The 16,980-nt window shown below is 44.5% G+C and overlaps 1 protein-coding gene and 1 pseudogene across 2 annotated transcripts; one reads left to right on the top strand and one right to left on the bottom strand.

Annotated features, from left to right (window-relative positions):
* The first annotated feature begins 678 nt into the window (after positions 1 to 678).
* On the top strand, positions 679 to 7,672 carry LOC144986677 (uncharacterized). Its single transcript, XM_078934407.1, has 5 exons — positions 679 to 966; positions 1,573 to 1,628; positions 2,603 to 2,706; positions 2,800 to 2,942; positions 4,742 to 7,672. The coding sequence occupies exons 1-5, from the start codon at positions 961 to 963 to the stop codon at positions 4,982 to 4,984; spliced, it is 552 nt and encodes a 183-aa protein (XP_078790533.1). The 5' UTR covers positions 679 to 960; the 3' UTR covers positions 4,985 to 7,672.
* Positions 7,673 to 7,687: 15 nt separating this feature from the next.
* LOC101160049 (E3 ubiquitin/ISG15 ligase TRIM25-like) lies at positions 7,688 to 16,341 on the bottom strand (annotated as a pseudogene). Its single transcript, XR_013650524.1, has 2 exons — positions 15,042 to 16,341; positions 7,688 to 8,536 (listed from the first exon to the last, which is right to left on the bottom strand). The product of XR_013650524.1 is annotated as an E3 ubiquitin/ISG15 ligase TRIM25-like (transcript).
* Positions 16,342 to 16,980: the final 639 nt, after the last annotated feature.

The raw sequence follows: 16,980 nt of genomic DNA, 5'->3' as shown, positions 1-16,980 counted from the left end.
AGAAACTGTTCTTTTCAGTTTCAGACCAGAAAATCCTTTTCTGCAGGTTTTTAAGTTCATTCTTTTGGCAATAGCAATGAGGAAGAGACGGGGAAGGAGAAATGGCGCTGAGATTAGGAAGGTGCTATTCAACGCGATACTCAGCTAAGTAAAGAAATGTGGGCACTATTGAACTCTGGAGAGAGAGTGGACAGCAGTGTTGTATTTCTAAAAGTAAAGACCTACTTTTCACTTCCCCAGCGACGCAAGAGGAGACACGCGGCACCTGCATGGAATGATTCAATTCAATTCAATTTTATTTGTTTAGCCCAAATTCCCAACAGCAGTGTGATCTCTGCTCCCATCAGATCCTTCACTTTTTTTGAGTCAAGATATTATTTTATAGACTTAGACTAACAACCCAGCTGCATTTTTTTATGTGAGCAGGACCACCAAACTGTTTAGAAATGGATGCTAGTCAGCAAGGTTTGAGCTTGGCAGTTGCTGCACAGTTTGTTATGCCATGGTTTATGGCAGGGGTGGGCAAACTAGGGCCCGCGGGCTGGATCCGGCCCGCCTCCATGTTTGGTCCGTCCCACTGAACAATATCAGTGTTTTTCATTTTTATCTGGCCACACGATCAAGACCCACATAGAACGTGAAATTTTATTCCACCCCTCTGCAGTCTGTACTCCAATCTGAAACGCTCTAAAATCCCTGTCAAATAGAACAGAAGACAGTCTTCGCTTTCTACATAGCAGTTCATCTTTCCAAGTTTAGCTCATTCTTTTAGAACGATTATGCTCCTTTTTTTAAACAGCGCACTTGTTCTGTGTCCTGATTGGCTGGAGACCTTGTCAATCAATCTCCTAAGTCCGTGCCGTGTCTTCTGTACAGAAACGCGGAGCTCTTCAGATCTACAGAAATCTCTGATCGCAATCAGATCTTTGTTTTCCTTCGCAGATCCTGGACCTAATTTCTATGAAGGTTTGAGAATTTAAACAAGTGAAAAGGGAAAAAATGTTCATGTCTGTCTGCGAAAAGTGTATTTAGGCAGTGAGGAGTTTTACTGCCATAAACGTCTGTAATCAGACTCGGTGGATTTCACCAATCACGGTTATTTTTAGAACGAAACTCCTGCAATAAACAAGGGAACTCTGTACTGGTGAAAAGGTAACGTAGATATATATGCATAGCTGCAGCAGAAAACATAGAAATTTGCTTTTTTTCATCATGAGAAACAGACGCGCAGGGCGCAGCGCAGCTGCTCAGTTTTAGCTCAAACTGTGAGACGTGAGAAGCTGCAGTGATCTAAGTCTCAGCAGGACAAAGACAGGAGAGCATCCAACATTCATTGTTTTATCTTTTTAATGTATCAGTAAATTTTTTCCTGACTTTTTGTCTCTGAAAAATCACAGTTATTTGGTCATTTTTTATTTCAGAAATAGTGTTATTTGTTTTATTAAAAGGATCATGAATAAATACAACTTTATTTTAGGGCTTTACAATAAAAGAAAGATAAAAGAAGTTAAAAGAAAAAGAGTTATTGTGGCCCTCACAAGAAAAACTCTAAAATGCTCTTGTCATGGCTAGCAGGCTAAGGCAGACTCAAGTGCTGGAACCCGGAAGGACACAAGGCAGGCAGAAAGGTAAGTGGTAACTGGTTTTAATACAGCAGAGAGGATGAAACTGAGTCCCAGGTATCCTGTGGTAGACAGCGGAGGTGGTTGGAGGGTCTTGTCGTCAGATGAGACGACAGGACTGTTGTGTATTGAAGTTAGTAATGTTGAACTCCATTACCCAGCATGCATGTGTTACCCAGAATGCTTAGAGAATGGTCACGTGAGAGTGCACTGAGCAGAGAGCTAGGAAGCGGTTGATAGCCATGCACTGTGTAGTACGTTGAAAGAGACTGTTAAATAAAAGGTCATAGAAACCCAGCGACTGACTTGGCTTACTTTAAGATAAGCAAGACAACACAAGGACTAAATGACTTTCAAAGCCATGTGTATAGAAGCCCAGGCCCTAGCACAAGAACTACACAAGGATGAGGAGGCTGCTCTGTCAAATAGTCACCTATAACCCCCAGAACCAGGATGCTATTAAACCAGAACATCGCAAGAATCACTTAAAGGGCGAACTGAAAGAGGAACTGTTGGGTGAGATAAAAACAGGGATAAATGAGCAACTGAAAGAGCTTTCAGCCGATCTTACAACAAAGATGAGGCACCAGCTTTCCAACCATCAGCAGCCCACTCTGACCTCTTTATCCAATTGGGCTAGACCACAAAGCCATACCCCCACCACTTCCCACCAGTGGGATTCAGACGAGAGACCTATATGCTGGAGTTGTGGAGTGGCGCTGCACCCAGCGATCATCAACGTCTCAGGATTTTTAACTTCCCCTACAGTATTACAGGCTACTGTGCAACTGGAGCGAAGATCCGCCCTGCCTGGGGAATGCCCCAAGGTTTTACTTAAAATAAACAACCAGCCTATCCCCTTAATACTAGATAGAGGGTCACAGGTCACAATGCTTAGTCAGAGCTTATTCGACAAACATCTGAGACACTCTGCCTTGGCTGACCCTACGAGCTGCTAACAGACTGTGAATTCCCTACAGAGGCTACACTATTGTGGACTGTTTTGTACGCAGTATGGAGGTCACTGGAAAAGGTATTATTGTTGTGGATGATGATTGCCTTTGCCCAGATAAAGGGATTCCAGGTATGAACATTAATAAACCTGTTTGATCCATCCTCAAACGGGGGAGCCACCCAGGACTATGGGCATTCAAAACCATCATGATCTCTGTTGCAGGGAAGGCATGGTCAAGAGGATTTGCAGTATGCAAACGGGCCACCACGGAGGCTCCTATCCCATCCTATGAAGAAGTTGCTAAGTTGCTCCAACAGTCACCTATCATCATTCCATTGCAATCTAAGATCGTCCTGTGGATGCAGGTACCGGCAGCCCAATCATCTCAGCCTGTACTGTGGTTGTGAAGCATTTTCCAGACAATGACACAGAATGGCACATAGGACGAACCTTTGCTTCAGTGGTTGGTGGACATGTCCCCTGTAAAGTTTGCAATCCTAACCCATACCCTGTCGAGGTATCACAGTGCCAGACTCTGGCCCAAGTAACTGAGGTAGTAACTGCTGATATACAGGGTGAACATGAACTTGAACTTAACTCAGTGGCCCCAGATGTGGTGGAGGTGGCAGTGAGACGAGTGGGTGTTGTGGATGGTGAGAAAGAGGATGCAAATCCTGTATTTGCCTTACAGGGAGATGGCCGTACTCCAGACTCACAGAAGGAGATGACCAGTCTCTTGCATAAATGGAGGAGAGTTTTCTCATGCCATGAAGATGATTTTGGCAGAACAGGAGTTGTAAAACATCAGATACCCACCACCTCTGCACCCCCTGGTCATGAGCGGCCAGCTTACACCAAGAACTACAGGCGCTGTTAAAAACATGTTGGGAAGCGGAGTGGTGAAAGAAAGCTCTAGACCTGTGTTTCCCAACGCTGGTCCTCGGGGCACACTGTCCTGCATTTTTTCAATCCAACCATGCTCAAACACACCTGCCTTTGATGACTATCATCGTCAGGCTTCACAGGGCCTGATGATGAGTTGAATCAGGTGTGCAGAAGCAGGGCAACATGGAAAACATGCAGGACAGTGTGCCCTGAGGACCAGGGTTGGGGAAACACTGCTCTAGTCCATGGGCACCACCAATCGTGCTGGTAAAGAAGAAAGATGGCAGCTTGAGATTTTTTGTTTAATATAGGAGATTGAATGCCCTCACCCATAAGGACATCTATCCCCTACCTTGCATGTAAGATTCCCTGACAGGACTGGAGGCAGCTAAATGGTATTCCACCTTGGATTTGACTAGTGGAAACTGGCAGATGGATCCTGTCGATAGGAAGAAGACAGTGTTTACAACACCCTTTGGCCTGTATGAATTTGAGCGAATGCCATTCAGCCTCTGCAATGCAATAGCAACCTTCCAGTGGGTTATGCAGCGATGCTAGGGTAATTTGGTCAAAGGCTCTCTCTTGATTTATTTGGATGATGTTGTTATTTTCTCCACAGATTTCAATGGCCATGTCAAACACGTGGAAGAGGTGTTAGAAAGATTGGATCAGCATGACTTAAAGCTGCAGCCCAAGAAATGTAACTAGTTCCAGTGCAGGGTGATTTATTTGAGGCACACCATTAGCAAAGGAGAAATATCCACTGACCCCACTAAGACGATGGCAGTGAGGGAATGGCCAGTGCCTCAGACTGCAGGCTATTACAAAAGGTTTATACCTCTCTTTTCCAAAACTGCAACACCCCTAACAATGCTGACCCGCAACACCTTTGGAAAGAAATCCACTCCAGTGACTTGGAATGAGCAATGCCAGCAAGCTTTTGACAAACCACAGCAAGCCTTTGCTAAGTGCTCCTGTTTTGGGTTATGCTGATTATGCTTATAGCCTGGGAGCAGCACTGACACATATTCAAGATGGGAAGGAAAGTGACATGGTACCTCCGGGAGTCCTCTCCTCCCACTCTGCTTAATTCGCAGATTGGACCCAGCTGTTGGCACTTACCTCATCTCCTGCTCCAGTATTTATGGTGGCCGTATTCTAGTATTCATCGCGAGTTCGTTGCCCTCTATGGTGCAGTACCTGGTCTAACGTTATCTCGTTTCCTCTAAAATAATCTCGTCTTGAAATTATTCTCATCCAAGTTTTAATCTGCCTACAGGACTTCTACACCTCGAGTGCCGACCTGGGTTCATTCACAAGTTCCACTTCTACCAGACCACCTTGCCTGCCACGACTCCAGCCAAGCCCAATCACCAAAGAAAGACTCACCTTCATGCCCACGCCTCGGCGTATCTCCGGTGACGACATCATGAACTCATTGCAATTTCCACAAACTTTAATAAATCCTTACTCGCCAAGCTCTGTGCATCTCTTCCTGGGTTCCAGCGTTTGCATCTGTTGACGTTGCAGCCGATCATGACAGAAAGAGTTATCGCATATGCAAGCAGAAGCCTTCAGCCCTTCAGAATACAATGACCAGAACTGTAGCTTATTGAAGCTAGAGCTGCTGGCTTTAAAGTGGGCAGTAGCAGAAAAATTTAACAATGAGGGGTGGCCCAGGTTGCAAATTTCAGGTACACTATTAAATATCAAAACAAAAATGTGTATGCGCTTTCCAGGATCCCAGTGCAGAAACCAGATGCATCTGCATGGGTGGTGCGGGCAGGTTAAGATGAGACCTGGCAGGAGCGACAGGCAAAGGACCAGGGTCTGTCACAAATCTACGAACAAAAGAAACAGAGACTCCCCAGACCTATGGTGTGTGCTGATACCTCCCTGTATCTCAAGGAAGTAATAAAGGAATGGGGCAAAGTTTTAAAAAGGGACGGTATCAAGGGAAGAGAATGGAAGGAGCCAGGTTCTGGGTTTGCCATCTTCCAGGTATTTGTCTCCAAAAAGGAGACAAGGGACGTATGGGGGACGTATCACGAAGAGATGGGCCATCCCATAAGCGAGAGAACAGGCATGGCCATCTGACAATGTTGCTGCTGGCCAGGGATTTCACGGGAAATCGGGATGTGGACAGATTCCTGTACTCAATCTATTGTCAATAAAGCTGGACCATCTGGGTGGGCGCCACTCCACCCTATCTGCACATCATATCCATTTGAGGTTGTTGGTGTGGACTACCTCTCTGGGACGTCCAAATGACAAGTACAATACATCCTGGTAATCACAGACCTGTTTTCAAAGTATGCTATTTCAGTGCCCACCAAAGAACAGTCCACGGACACTACGTGCAGGCCTATATAACCACTTGATCCATACCTTTGGTTGCCCAGAATGCAACTTAACAGAAAGTTGTGCTGCCTTCGAGTCTTCACTAATGAGCCAACTGAGCCAGCTCTATGGATGTCAAACAAGCCATACCACATCGTACCACCCGCAAGGTAATGGATTTGTGAGAAGTTCAACCAGACGCTGATAAGACTGTTAAAATCTTTGGCTGAGATGCAGCAGCTAGAGTGGCACAGCAAATTGTCCGCTTTGGTTGAACCATACAATGACACAGTCCATAGGACCACTGGGATGACTCCACACTTTGTCGTGTTTGGAAGGCACGCTAGATTACCAGTGTGGACAACCGGCCTCCGCCCCACCGTTGAGAGAAACACCTTGGACGGTTGGGTAAAGCAGCATACGTAACTTCCACGGGAAGGCCAGGGGGAAGTTAAAGCCAAAGTGGACCCCCCAATGCCATTTGTTGTGGTGAACCAACTGAGAGAATATCACCCAGTATACCTTCTTCACCCAGAGGGTTAGGAAGCTCCCACACGCACAGTTCACCAAAACAATCTAGTTTGTACCCTGTTGACATGGTGCAGGAAAACCAAGTACTCCAGGAGAGAAGGAAGAAGAGATTGAGACGTGACATGCTGTGTGGAAGGAATTCAACGCAATACTCAGCTAAGTAATAGAACATGGCACTGTTGAACTCTGGAGAGAGTGTGGACAACATTGTTTTAGTGCTGAGAGTAAAGACCTAGTGTATTTTACACTTCCCCAGCAACGCAAGGGCAAAGGCTATAGAAAGGAGACATGTGGCGCCATCCTGGCTGATATCTGCTCCCATCAGATCCTTCTCTTTTTTTTGATCCAAGATATTATTTTATGGACTTAGGCTAACAATCCAGCTGCATTTTTATCTGTTTTACTTTGATGATCTTAGATTTTTAAGATTGGGCAATTGTGCTGTTTAAAATTTTTTATTTCCTACTTCCTGTTTGGCATCTTCATTTCTGAATATTTGGTGTCTCTGAGAACCTAATACTGATACCTTGATTAAAAGCTGTTTATGACATTTATCCTGCAAGGACACCTTCACAGAAGAACTAAAGAAGCTGGAAATCAAACCAGCATCAGCAACCAGCAGTTTCCTGTTCTGCACAGTTTGTCTTTGTTGAATGGTTTGGATGAGTGGAGCTGAAATACACTGAAGAGCTCCTTCTAGGTCAATATTGTTTACTTCCTGTTGCATATTTTTGAAAATGTTTTCAGTTAACTTAGTGTGTTTGTCAGCTGATAGTTGCAGACTTTGTCAGATGTTACAGCGCCCCCTGTCAGTCTCTGTTTGGATGTATTAGCTCAGTGTTTGGAATTGAACAGAGAAAATCTGCATCACATTCAGAGCAAGAAACTATGTTTTCATCTGAAAGAAGGAAACATTCAAAACAGTTGAAACTGAAGTCAAGAGTAAAAATCAAACCTACAGAAACTTTTCCTCAGATTTCTGACAAGTTGGAACAAAGTTGCTCTCAGCTGCTCTAAACTAGACTCTGGTTGAGATTCTTGGAGACACTGTTGACCTGTGTGAGCAGACAGTTCATTCATTGAGGAACATTTGATTGGAAAGAGTTTTGAACTTTTCATGCTTGAACGAAACAGAGAAGCAGCAATATTTCCTCCATTTTAGTAGAAAGTAGAGCAAAGAATCCTGGTTCCTGCTTCTCTCCAGTAGACGGCAGTAATGCAGCGTTCCTTTGTTTTTTCAGCTGCTGGAATCTCATGGATTTAAAGACCCAGACAAAAGAGTCAGGATGTTTTATTGTCAAATGTTTAGAAACAACTTTTCTCTGAAGAACAAAGAAATGAAAACACAAATCTTAAATCAAAAGTGTTTAATGGTGATGTCACTGATTCCATTTGTGTTGCTGCTTCCTTCAGTTTACATGACAACACAAAAACATGAACAAAACATTTTTGTGAAATTTGAATTCAAACAGTCAAATCCCAAAGTTCAAAGAAACAAGAAAACAGATTTTACTCCAAAAAGTTTGAGATTCATGTTCAAAAATGTCTTAAATCCACATTCTAGAGATTTTTCATTTCTCTATTTATTTCTGACTACAAACATTACTCCACAGAATATTAACAGTTAAAATGTTTAATTCAAAATAATCCAAAGCAGAGAAATCACTAAAAAACAAGCATTTCACTTCTTTCAGGAACTATTTGAGTTTACAAAACTTTGCTGTGGCTCCATCATCACCAAACAACCTCAGTCCAGCATGGAGCGTCTGAGTGAATGTGGTCTGGACTCTGTGGAGGAGAGTCATGCTTTCAGAGACGCTGTAGAAGGACAGGACACCTGCTCTGTGATCCAGGTACACTCCTACTCTGGAGGGACCAGGAGCTGAGATGGAGGTTTTTGTTCTGTTGTGGTAAAATGAGAATCTACCAGGAGAGCAATCTAATGACCAAGATTTGTCATTTAAACCAAATAAACTTTCATCTCCAGATCTGCTGATGTTCTTGTATGCGACTGCTATACAAACAAAGTCTCCTTTCCACTCCACCAGTAACAACGTCCAGTCAGACTCTCTCTACTCAGAACCTGAAACCAATCAGTAAAACTTTCTGGATGATCAGAATAAGACTGAGGTTGTCCCATCACTGTCACCTTTCTTTTTTTCTCAGACAATAACAGTCGTCTGTGTTAAGTATTGAATGTAAACTATTTCACTCTTACTCTTTCTACTCCATTTCCCATGAGTCACTTCTGTTCCCATGAGTCATTGTTGTGGTATCTCTGTGTCGATGGTTGATGACATCACTCGCTAAATGAATGAGCTCTGATGTACCAGAGAGACGAATTTGTTCCGTGCTCAATGGTTAATAAATATGCCTAGAGGAGGCTAAAGTTGATCCTGTCCCGGAGTCTTCTTCGTCTATCCACTACGCGGATGAAAGATCGGAGCTGCGCTCAACAGGTTATGGGCCCAGAGAGCAACGGACGCAAGTGAGTTTGAACAGAAGAAAAAGGCGCGAAGAATAACGCGAAGCTTCTGCTACTTATGAACCAGCTCGGAGACGAACCGAAGTTATTGTCGGGACAGTCTACATGCGACGTATTACGCATCACAGAATAAAGTTACTGACAGTTGAAGGAAAGAAAAAGAACAATTGAAAGAGCGACGTGAACTATGGCGGGCAGATCAATGACGGGAATCATGGCGGCACCGCAGCTTTTCTTCGACGGATCCGAAGACAAGTATGATCTGTGGGAAACAAGATTTCTGGGTCACCTACACAGCCTAAAGCTTAAAGAGACTATTTTACGAGCACCTGTTGGCGCCAACGCGGAACAACTTGCGGCAGATGGCAGAAAGAACGCTGACTGCTACGCGGAGCTTATAAGGCTGGTCGATGACAAAAGCCTGTCTTTGATACGACATGAAGCAGCAGATGATGGCAGAAAAGCCCTTGGGATTTTAAAAGAACATTATTCTGGAAAAAGCAAGCCACGAATAATAAATATGTACACATCTTTAACCAAGCTACGCATGACGGAAAAAGAGAGTGTAACAGACTATATAATAAGAGCAGAGAACATCATCGCAGCATTAAGAGATGCAGGTGAAACGATGAGCGACGGACTAATCATAGCCGTGATACTAGCAGGACTGCCAGATTCATTCAAGCCCCTAGCCATTCATGTTACACAAAATGAAGATTCAATCACATTTACAGACTTTAAAAGAAGACTGAGAGTCTATGAGGAGTCAGAGAAAATGAGCAGAACAGAAGCTGACAACGTGATGAAAATGCATGTGAAACAGAGACAAAGCACTCACAAAACTCAAGCCACGTACAAGAAAGATGAAAGTACCACTGTGATATGCTACAAGTGTGGAATAAGGGCACAAGGCAAGAGACTGCTTTAGAAAAGTCTGGTGTAATTTTTGCAAAAGCAATACACACCAAGAGTCCATGTGCAAGAAAAAGGGGAGACGAGATGAAACCAGAAAAGTTGCTGTTGAACAAGAAAGCAATCAAGATCACTTCTTCAAAGCAAAGTACAACATGCAAGAAAGCATCCCGAACAACGTGAAGATGAAAGGCATCATGGTGGACGCAGGAGCCACATCCCACATTGTAAACGACTTCAAGAAATTTGAAAGCTTCGACGACTCGTTTCAGGCTGAGACTCATTCAGTGGAGTTAGCAGATGGAACCAAGTGCAGTGGAATGGCGGAAGGAAGTGGGACAGCAACGATCTACATACTAGACAACGCTGAAAATCAACACAGAGCCCAACTACAAAATGCACTCTTTATGCCATCATATCCGCATGTCATCTTTTCGGTGGCAAGGGCAGCCAATGGAGGAGCAACAATCACCTTCAAAAGAGGGGAGAGCACCATGGTCACCAAAGATGGTAGCAGGTTTGATATCCATGAAAATGGAAACTTGTACTACTTACCGACTGTTGAAGTAAGTCCTGATGATCAGTGTAAAGTGTGTCATGACATTCAAACCTGGCATGAGATCTTGGGTCATTGTAACTATGATGATGTACGGAAGTTACAAGGTGTTGTAAAAGGTATGGAAATCAAAGGGAGTTTAGGAAAACCAGATCAGCTGTGTGAAGTGTGTACACAAGGGAAATGTACAGAAACCAGGAACAGAGAGCCAGATGCAAAGGCCAAGCAACCTTTAGAATTAGTCCATACTGATTTAACTGGTCCGATGCACACACCAAGCATGGAAGGACACAAATATACGCAATCTTTTACTGACGACTATTCAGGCACCATATTTGTATATTTTCTCAAGTCGAAGAGCGACACAGTGACAGCTACTGAAAGATTTTTAGCCGATGTTGCACCTTACGGAGAAGTTAAGTGCATTCGTTCAGATAACGGCACCGAGTTTACCAGCAGAGATTTCCAAACTCTGTTAACCAAGAACAGAATCAGACATGAAACATCTGCACCCTACTCACCTCACCAGAATGGAACAGCAGAAAGAGGTTGGAGAACACTATTTGACATGAGTAGATGTTTACTGATAGAGAACAAACTACCGGATCAGTTGTGGAACTATGCGATACAGACATCAGCTTATGTAAGAAACAGGTGCTACAACAGACGCACAAAGAAAACAGCATATGAACTGTTTACAGGCAAGGAACCAAACGTATCCAAACTACAAAAATTCGGATCTGAATGTTTGGCTTACAAACAAGAAAAGAGAAAACTCGATTCAAAATGTGAACCAGGCATTTTCGTCGGATATGACAAAAACAGTCCAGCTCTTCTTGTGTATTATCCGGAAAGAGAAAAGATTCAGAAACACAGGTTAGTGAAATTCACTACAAAAACTACCAGAGAAAAAGAAACTCAGACACCAGAGAAGTACACAGAACATGATGTTGGATACATACATCCCCAGGTTCCTGAAAATGGATGGAGATACAGAAAACAAACCAAGTCGGGATGATGTTTCTGAAACTTTACCTCAACAGAGTCAACGTGCACAACCAGGTGAAATCAGTGAGACTGTAGGCAGAAGGAACCCACCCAGAATCAGAAAGAAACCGGTTCATCTGCAGGATTTTGAGACTGATAAGACAGTGGACAAAATGCAGGTATGCATAGACTACTGTTATAGAGCAGTTTGTGACATTCCCCAAAACTTCAGAGAGGCAGTAACATCCAAAAACTCAAAACAGTGGAAAAACGCAATGGATGAAGAGATGCGATCACTCACTGAGAACGACACTTTTAAACTCACTCACTTACCAACAGGCAAACAGACAGTGGGGGGTAGATGGGTATATGCGCGTAAAAGAAACATTGATGGATCAGAAAAATACAAAGCAAGATTTGTTGCAAAAGGTTACAGCCAGAGACCAGAAATTGATTATGAAGAGACATTCTCTCCAACAGCAGACATGACGAGTGTTAGAGTACTTATGCAGAAAGCGGCACAGGAAAAACTCATTCTTCATCAGATGGACGTCAAAACAGCCTATTTACTCGCACCCATAGACTGTGAAATATATATGGAACAGCCAGAGGGTTATGAGAAAAAGTCGGAGACTGTTGAAAAACTTGTGTGTATGTTGCAAAAATCTCTTTATGGTTTAAAACAATCAGGGAGAAACTAGAATGCAATGTTACATGCATGTTTTTTTTTTTTTTTTTTTTTTTTTTTTTTTAACTTGTCCTGTCCAACAGCTAGGCAAACAGATGAGAGCTGAGGGCCTCTTGTGTTGGACATATTTTATTCTAACAAGAGGGGTTATTCATCTTCAGACAAACCAAAGGTATGTCTGAATAAACCCCTTTTGTAATTGAGGCCAAACTTTATTAATTTCAATCATGTTTGAAAATCTTTGGTGTTGGACCGGACGGAAAAGGAAAGAGGGGAACAAGAGAGAGGGACGTTAGAGAGAGGGGGGGGTAGGAGGGTGATAATAGGAGGGGAAGGGGGGTAAGACCATGAAGCAGCATAGAGCAGACAGGTTTACTGGTTGTTTATCGTTACGGTACGGTTCAAATGTAGTACAAAAAGGGCGGGGCCTGTTCACACACACTCAAATATTATCAACACACCTGCTAGCCGCAGAAATGTCCACATGTCAGCATGCACACAAAACAGATAGTGTTCACGAACGCATACCTATGCCTTTAAACCAACTAGTGTGAAATCTTTCATTCATTCAATCATGCAAACTATTAGTGCAAAGGTGAGCTAACACCTGTGCTCAGGTGAGTGTTTATGTTCTTCTAAAATGGATGGTGGAATGTGAAAAGAAGGAGGAGGAGCGCCCAGCCACCCCCACACCCATACCCCCGCCGCAGCAGCAGCGGCAGCCGGAATTCCCCCAGCGCCACACGGGAACAGGCAGGGAACAACCGCCCCCCGGGCGACCAAGACCGCCACCCAGGCCAGGGCCAGCAGGACCGCCGCGAGGCCCCCAGAGCCAGAGAGCAGGGAGGCGCAGAGGGAAAGAGAGCGCCGCCCCAGCCCAGCCAGGAAAGCAGCCCCCCGCCGCGCCGGAAGAGCCCAACGCAGGGCCCCACCGGAGAGGGACGCCCACAGCCCCAGACGAGCACCCCACCACCACCCAGGAGTTCCGGGCATCCCCCCGCCCCGACCCCAGGTACGAGCCAGGACCCCCCAAGGGAGACCCGCTCCGCACTCCAGGCAGCCACCCACCCGGCCCACGGTTGGTCCAGGTAGGAGCAAGGCAGGGGCCCGCCGCCCCCGCCCAGGAGGGGGGAACCCCGGGGAAAAAAGGGCGGCCCATAAGGGATGTTATAAATATGGCCCGACCAGGCTCGGCCATGTTGGAAGTTTGGCGGGGCCCAGCGCCCAGGGGCAAGGACCAGGACCCACCCCCCAGGGACACGAACACCCCCGGCTCAGGTGTAATATGAACCCCCCCACCGCGCGGAGAGAGCACCGCCGGGCCCAGGGAGCCGGCACCCAAGGGACACGGCCGCCATCGCCAAGAGGCCCGCACCCCCCACCAGGGACGGGGTAGGGGACAGATGGACCCAGGTCCCACCTTCCTTGTAAAATGTGTGTGCGTGTATGGGTGTTTGAGAGGGTGTTTGTGTGCATGTGTGTGTGTTTATGTTTGAATGTATATATTGAAGGGGGAGGGGTGTGTGTACTAAGGGGGGTGCAGTTAAAATTGGCGAGTAGGGCACTAAGGGGACATCTCCTGATTACTCACAGTGATGTCCCCTCACCCTCCACACCAAGGGGCCCTAAATGTCTAAGGTGCGGTTAAAATTGGCGGGTAGGGTGCCAGGAGGACATCTGCTGCTTGCTTGCAGTGATGTCCAGGCACCCCCCCTACCAACATGCATGTTTAACCGAGAATGGATTTGAACAAAATTCAGCCGATAACTGTGTGTATTCAAAACAGAAAAAGGATGAAAAGGTCATTCTTCTAATATGGGTTGATGATCTAATTTTGGCAGCAAACGAAGAGAGTGTTCTGGAAAGTGTGAAAACGATGCTAACTGAGAGGTTTAAGATGAAGGACATGGGAAGACTGAAACATTTCCTAGGAATAGATTTTGAGCAGACAGACAGTGAAGTCAAAATGTCACAGGAAATGTATGTAAATAAACTACTGGAAAGGTTTGAAATGAAAGACTGTAAACCAAGAGAAACCCCATGTGAGTCAAAACTTGTATTTTCAGAAAATGCTGAAAAAATGAAAGATGCAAGAAAATACAGAGAAGCAGTGCGAAGCTTAATATACTTATCCACTTGTACTAGACCTGATCTTAGTTTTGTGGTCAGTAAGCTATCCCAGCATTTTTCTGAGCCAACAGAACAACACTGGAACACAGTGAAACACGTGTTCAGATACCTTAAAGGTACAGCAAAACATGGATTGTGTTTCAAACAAAATGCAGAAAATTTAGGATTGAAGGCATACAGTGATGCAGATTGGGCGTCAGATACTGCAGACAGACGCAGCACATCTGGATACTGCATCAGCCTTGGTGATGGAAGCTCTTTCATCTCATGGAAGACCAGAAAACAACCCACAGTGGCATTATCCACCTGTGAAGCTGAATATATGGCTTTAGCATCAGCCATACAGGAATGCATTTACCTGGAGCATTTGCTAAATGGTATAGATAAATATCAGTACAATCAGACAAAAGTGTTTGAGGACAACACTGGTACTATGCCCTAGCAAAAAACCCAGTAAACAGACAGAGGTGTAAACATATCGACATAAAGTATCATTTCATTGTAAAGATAACTTTACAATATTGCCCTACAGAGCAAATGGTAGCTGATGTAATGACAAAACCAACCACCAAATCAAAACTGAGGAGATTTGCGCAAGACATGTTTGGCACCTAGACGTGCAAAAGTTCTTTAAGATGTTTTCCAAGAAAAGAGGAAACTGTTTTATGTTTGTGGTTAATATGAAGAGTTAAGAGCGAGTGGGGGTGTTAAGTATTGAATGTAAACTATTTCACTCTTACTCTTTCTACTCCATTTCCCATGAGTCACTTCTGTTCCCATGAGTCATTGTTGTGGTATCTCTGTGTCGATGGTTGATGACATCACTCGCTAAATGAATGAGCTCTGATGTACGAGAGAGACGAATTTGTTCCGTGCTCAATAGTTAATAAATATGCCTAGAGGAGGCTAAAGTTGATCCTGTCCCGGAGTCTTCTTCGTCTATCCACTACGCGGATGAAAGATCGGAGCTGCGCTCAACAGTCTGTGTGCTTTGGTTCTGGTTCTGGCAGTAAAACATCCACATGAGTGACTGTCAGTGAGATGTTTGTCCATTCCTCTCTCAGAATGTCCTGCAGTTTGTCTCTGAGCTCTGACACAGCTGCTGTCACATCCTCAAAGTATCTCAGAGGACGGACATTGATGCTGGATGAGTGTGTGGACTCACTGAGTGGTGGCAGTGAGGGGTAGTTGAGTAGAAACTGGCTGTGATCCTCTGTGAGTGAGAGCTGCTTCAGCTCAGCGTCTCTCCTCTTCAGCTCAGTGATCTCCTGCTCCAGCTCCTCCTGAAGATCTTTGACTCGACTCACTTCAGTTAGACGGTGGGATCTGATCTGCTGCTTCACATCACAGCTTCTTTTCTGGATGAGACGGATCATCTCAGTGAAGATCTTCTCACTGTCCTTCACTGTTTGATCAGCAGAGTGATTGATGGCCTCCACCTCCTGTTGAAGCAGCTTCACCTCCTTCTCTCTGTCCTGGATTCTCTGCTGGATTTGTTGTTGACTCTCCTCCAGCTCTCTCTGCCTCTCAGTCCTTTCTGCTGCAGCTGAGACTGTGTCGTGGCCTCTATGTTCATCCACAGAGCAGAGATAACAGATACACTTCTGATCAGTGCGACAGAACATCTTCATCACCTCATCATGACGGGAGCAGATGTTCTCCTGCAGGTTCTTGGAGGGTTCCACCAGCTTGTGTTTCTTGAATGCAGCTGCATCCAAATGAGGCTGAAGGTGTTTCTCACAGTAAGAGGCCAGACAGATCAAACAGGACTTGATGGCTTTCAGTTTTCTTCCAGTGCAGACATCACAGACCACATCTTCAGGTCCAGCATAGCAGAGATCAGCAGGAGCAGCTTGGAGTCCAGTCTTCTTCAGCTTCTCTATTATATTTGCTAACATTGTGTTTTTCACCAGATCAGGCCTCGGTATGAAGGTCTTCCTGCACTGAGGACAGCTGGGGTTTTTTCCCCTCTTCATTCCAGAATCCTTGAATACACTTCATGCAGTAGCTGTGTCCACAGGGAATAGTCACCGGATCCTTCAGCAGATCCAGACAGATGGAACAGCAGAAGGTTTCTTGATCCAGATCGATTCCTTTCTGCGCCATTTCTCCTCTCAGACACAAAGACTGTGAGAGTTTCACTTCCTCACAAACCAGTTTGACTCTGATACTTCAATCAGGTGGTTTCACTGAGTTCAGCCAATCAGCTTATTTCTTCTCTTCCTGTTGGTTACACCCATCACGGCAGAGGAGGAGCTGCAGATCAGGCAGAGGAGAACTGAAGAGAAGGTGGATATTTAACTTTTTTTTAAAAAAATCATCAAAACTTTTGTTCTTCAGCAGATCTAGAGCTTGTGAGAGGTTCAACCAGACGTTGATAACACTGTTAAAATCCTTGGCTGAGATGCAGCAGCTAGAGTGGCACAGCCAGTTGTCCGCTTTGCTTCAACCATACAATAATACAGTCCATAGGATCACTGGGATGACTCCACACTTGGATATACTAATAATCTCATAAATATTTATTTGTTTTACTGTCAGTCAAATGTCATGACAGAAACAAAGTACAAAGTTCTTTAATTTGAAAATAGAAAGCCATATATCTTCTAGTGAGATTTCATTTTAAATTAGCCTGACACTTTATTAACATATAATGAAGTTTAGTTTTTACTTGTAAGCAGTTTATTTAAACAGTTTGTATTATATTGTTTAAATGGTCAAAATATCTTTTAACCCTTGTGCTTTTAACCCTTGGATTACTTCCGGTTCCGGGTTACACAGCAGGACGCGTGGCGTGCCTCTCTGCGATTACAACTATCTTCAAATTACTTAAAAAGTTGATTTTTCTCCAAAAAAGAGAGCTGACCATGCCCCCGAAGAAACCCCAGG

Source organism: Oryzias latipes, chromosome 17, assembly GCF_053564925.1.
Source record: "Oryzias latipes strain Hd-rR chromosome 17, Olatipes_Hd-rR_3.1".
NCBI classification, from domain to species: domain Eukaryota; kingdom Metazoa; phylum Chordata; class Actinopteri; order Beloniformes; family Adrianichthyidae; genus Oryzias; species Oryzias latipes.
This window is presented reverse-complemented; position numbering and strand designations above follow the sequence as displayed.

What these genes read in the sequence shown, in the direction of transcription:
- LOC144986677 (XM_078934407.1), top strand. An exon ending in GACACAAGGCAGGCAGAAAG is followed by an intron (nt 1,629 to 2,602) that starts GTAAGTGGTAAC and finishes AATTCCCTACAG; the next exon opens with AGGCTACACTATTGTGGACT. An exon ending in CCCAGATAAAGGGATTCCAG is followed by an intron (nt 2,707 to 2,799) that starts GTATGAACATTA and finishes TCTCTGTTGCAG; the next exon opens with GGAAGGCATGGTCAAGAGGA.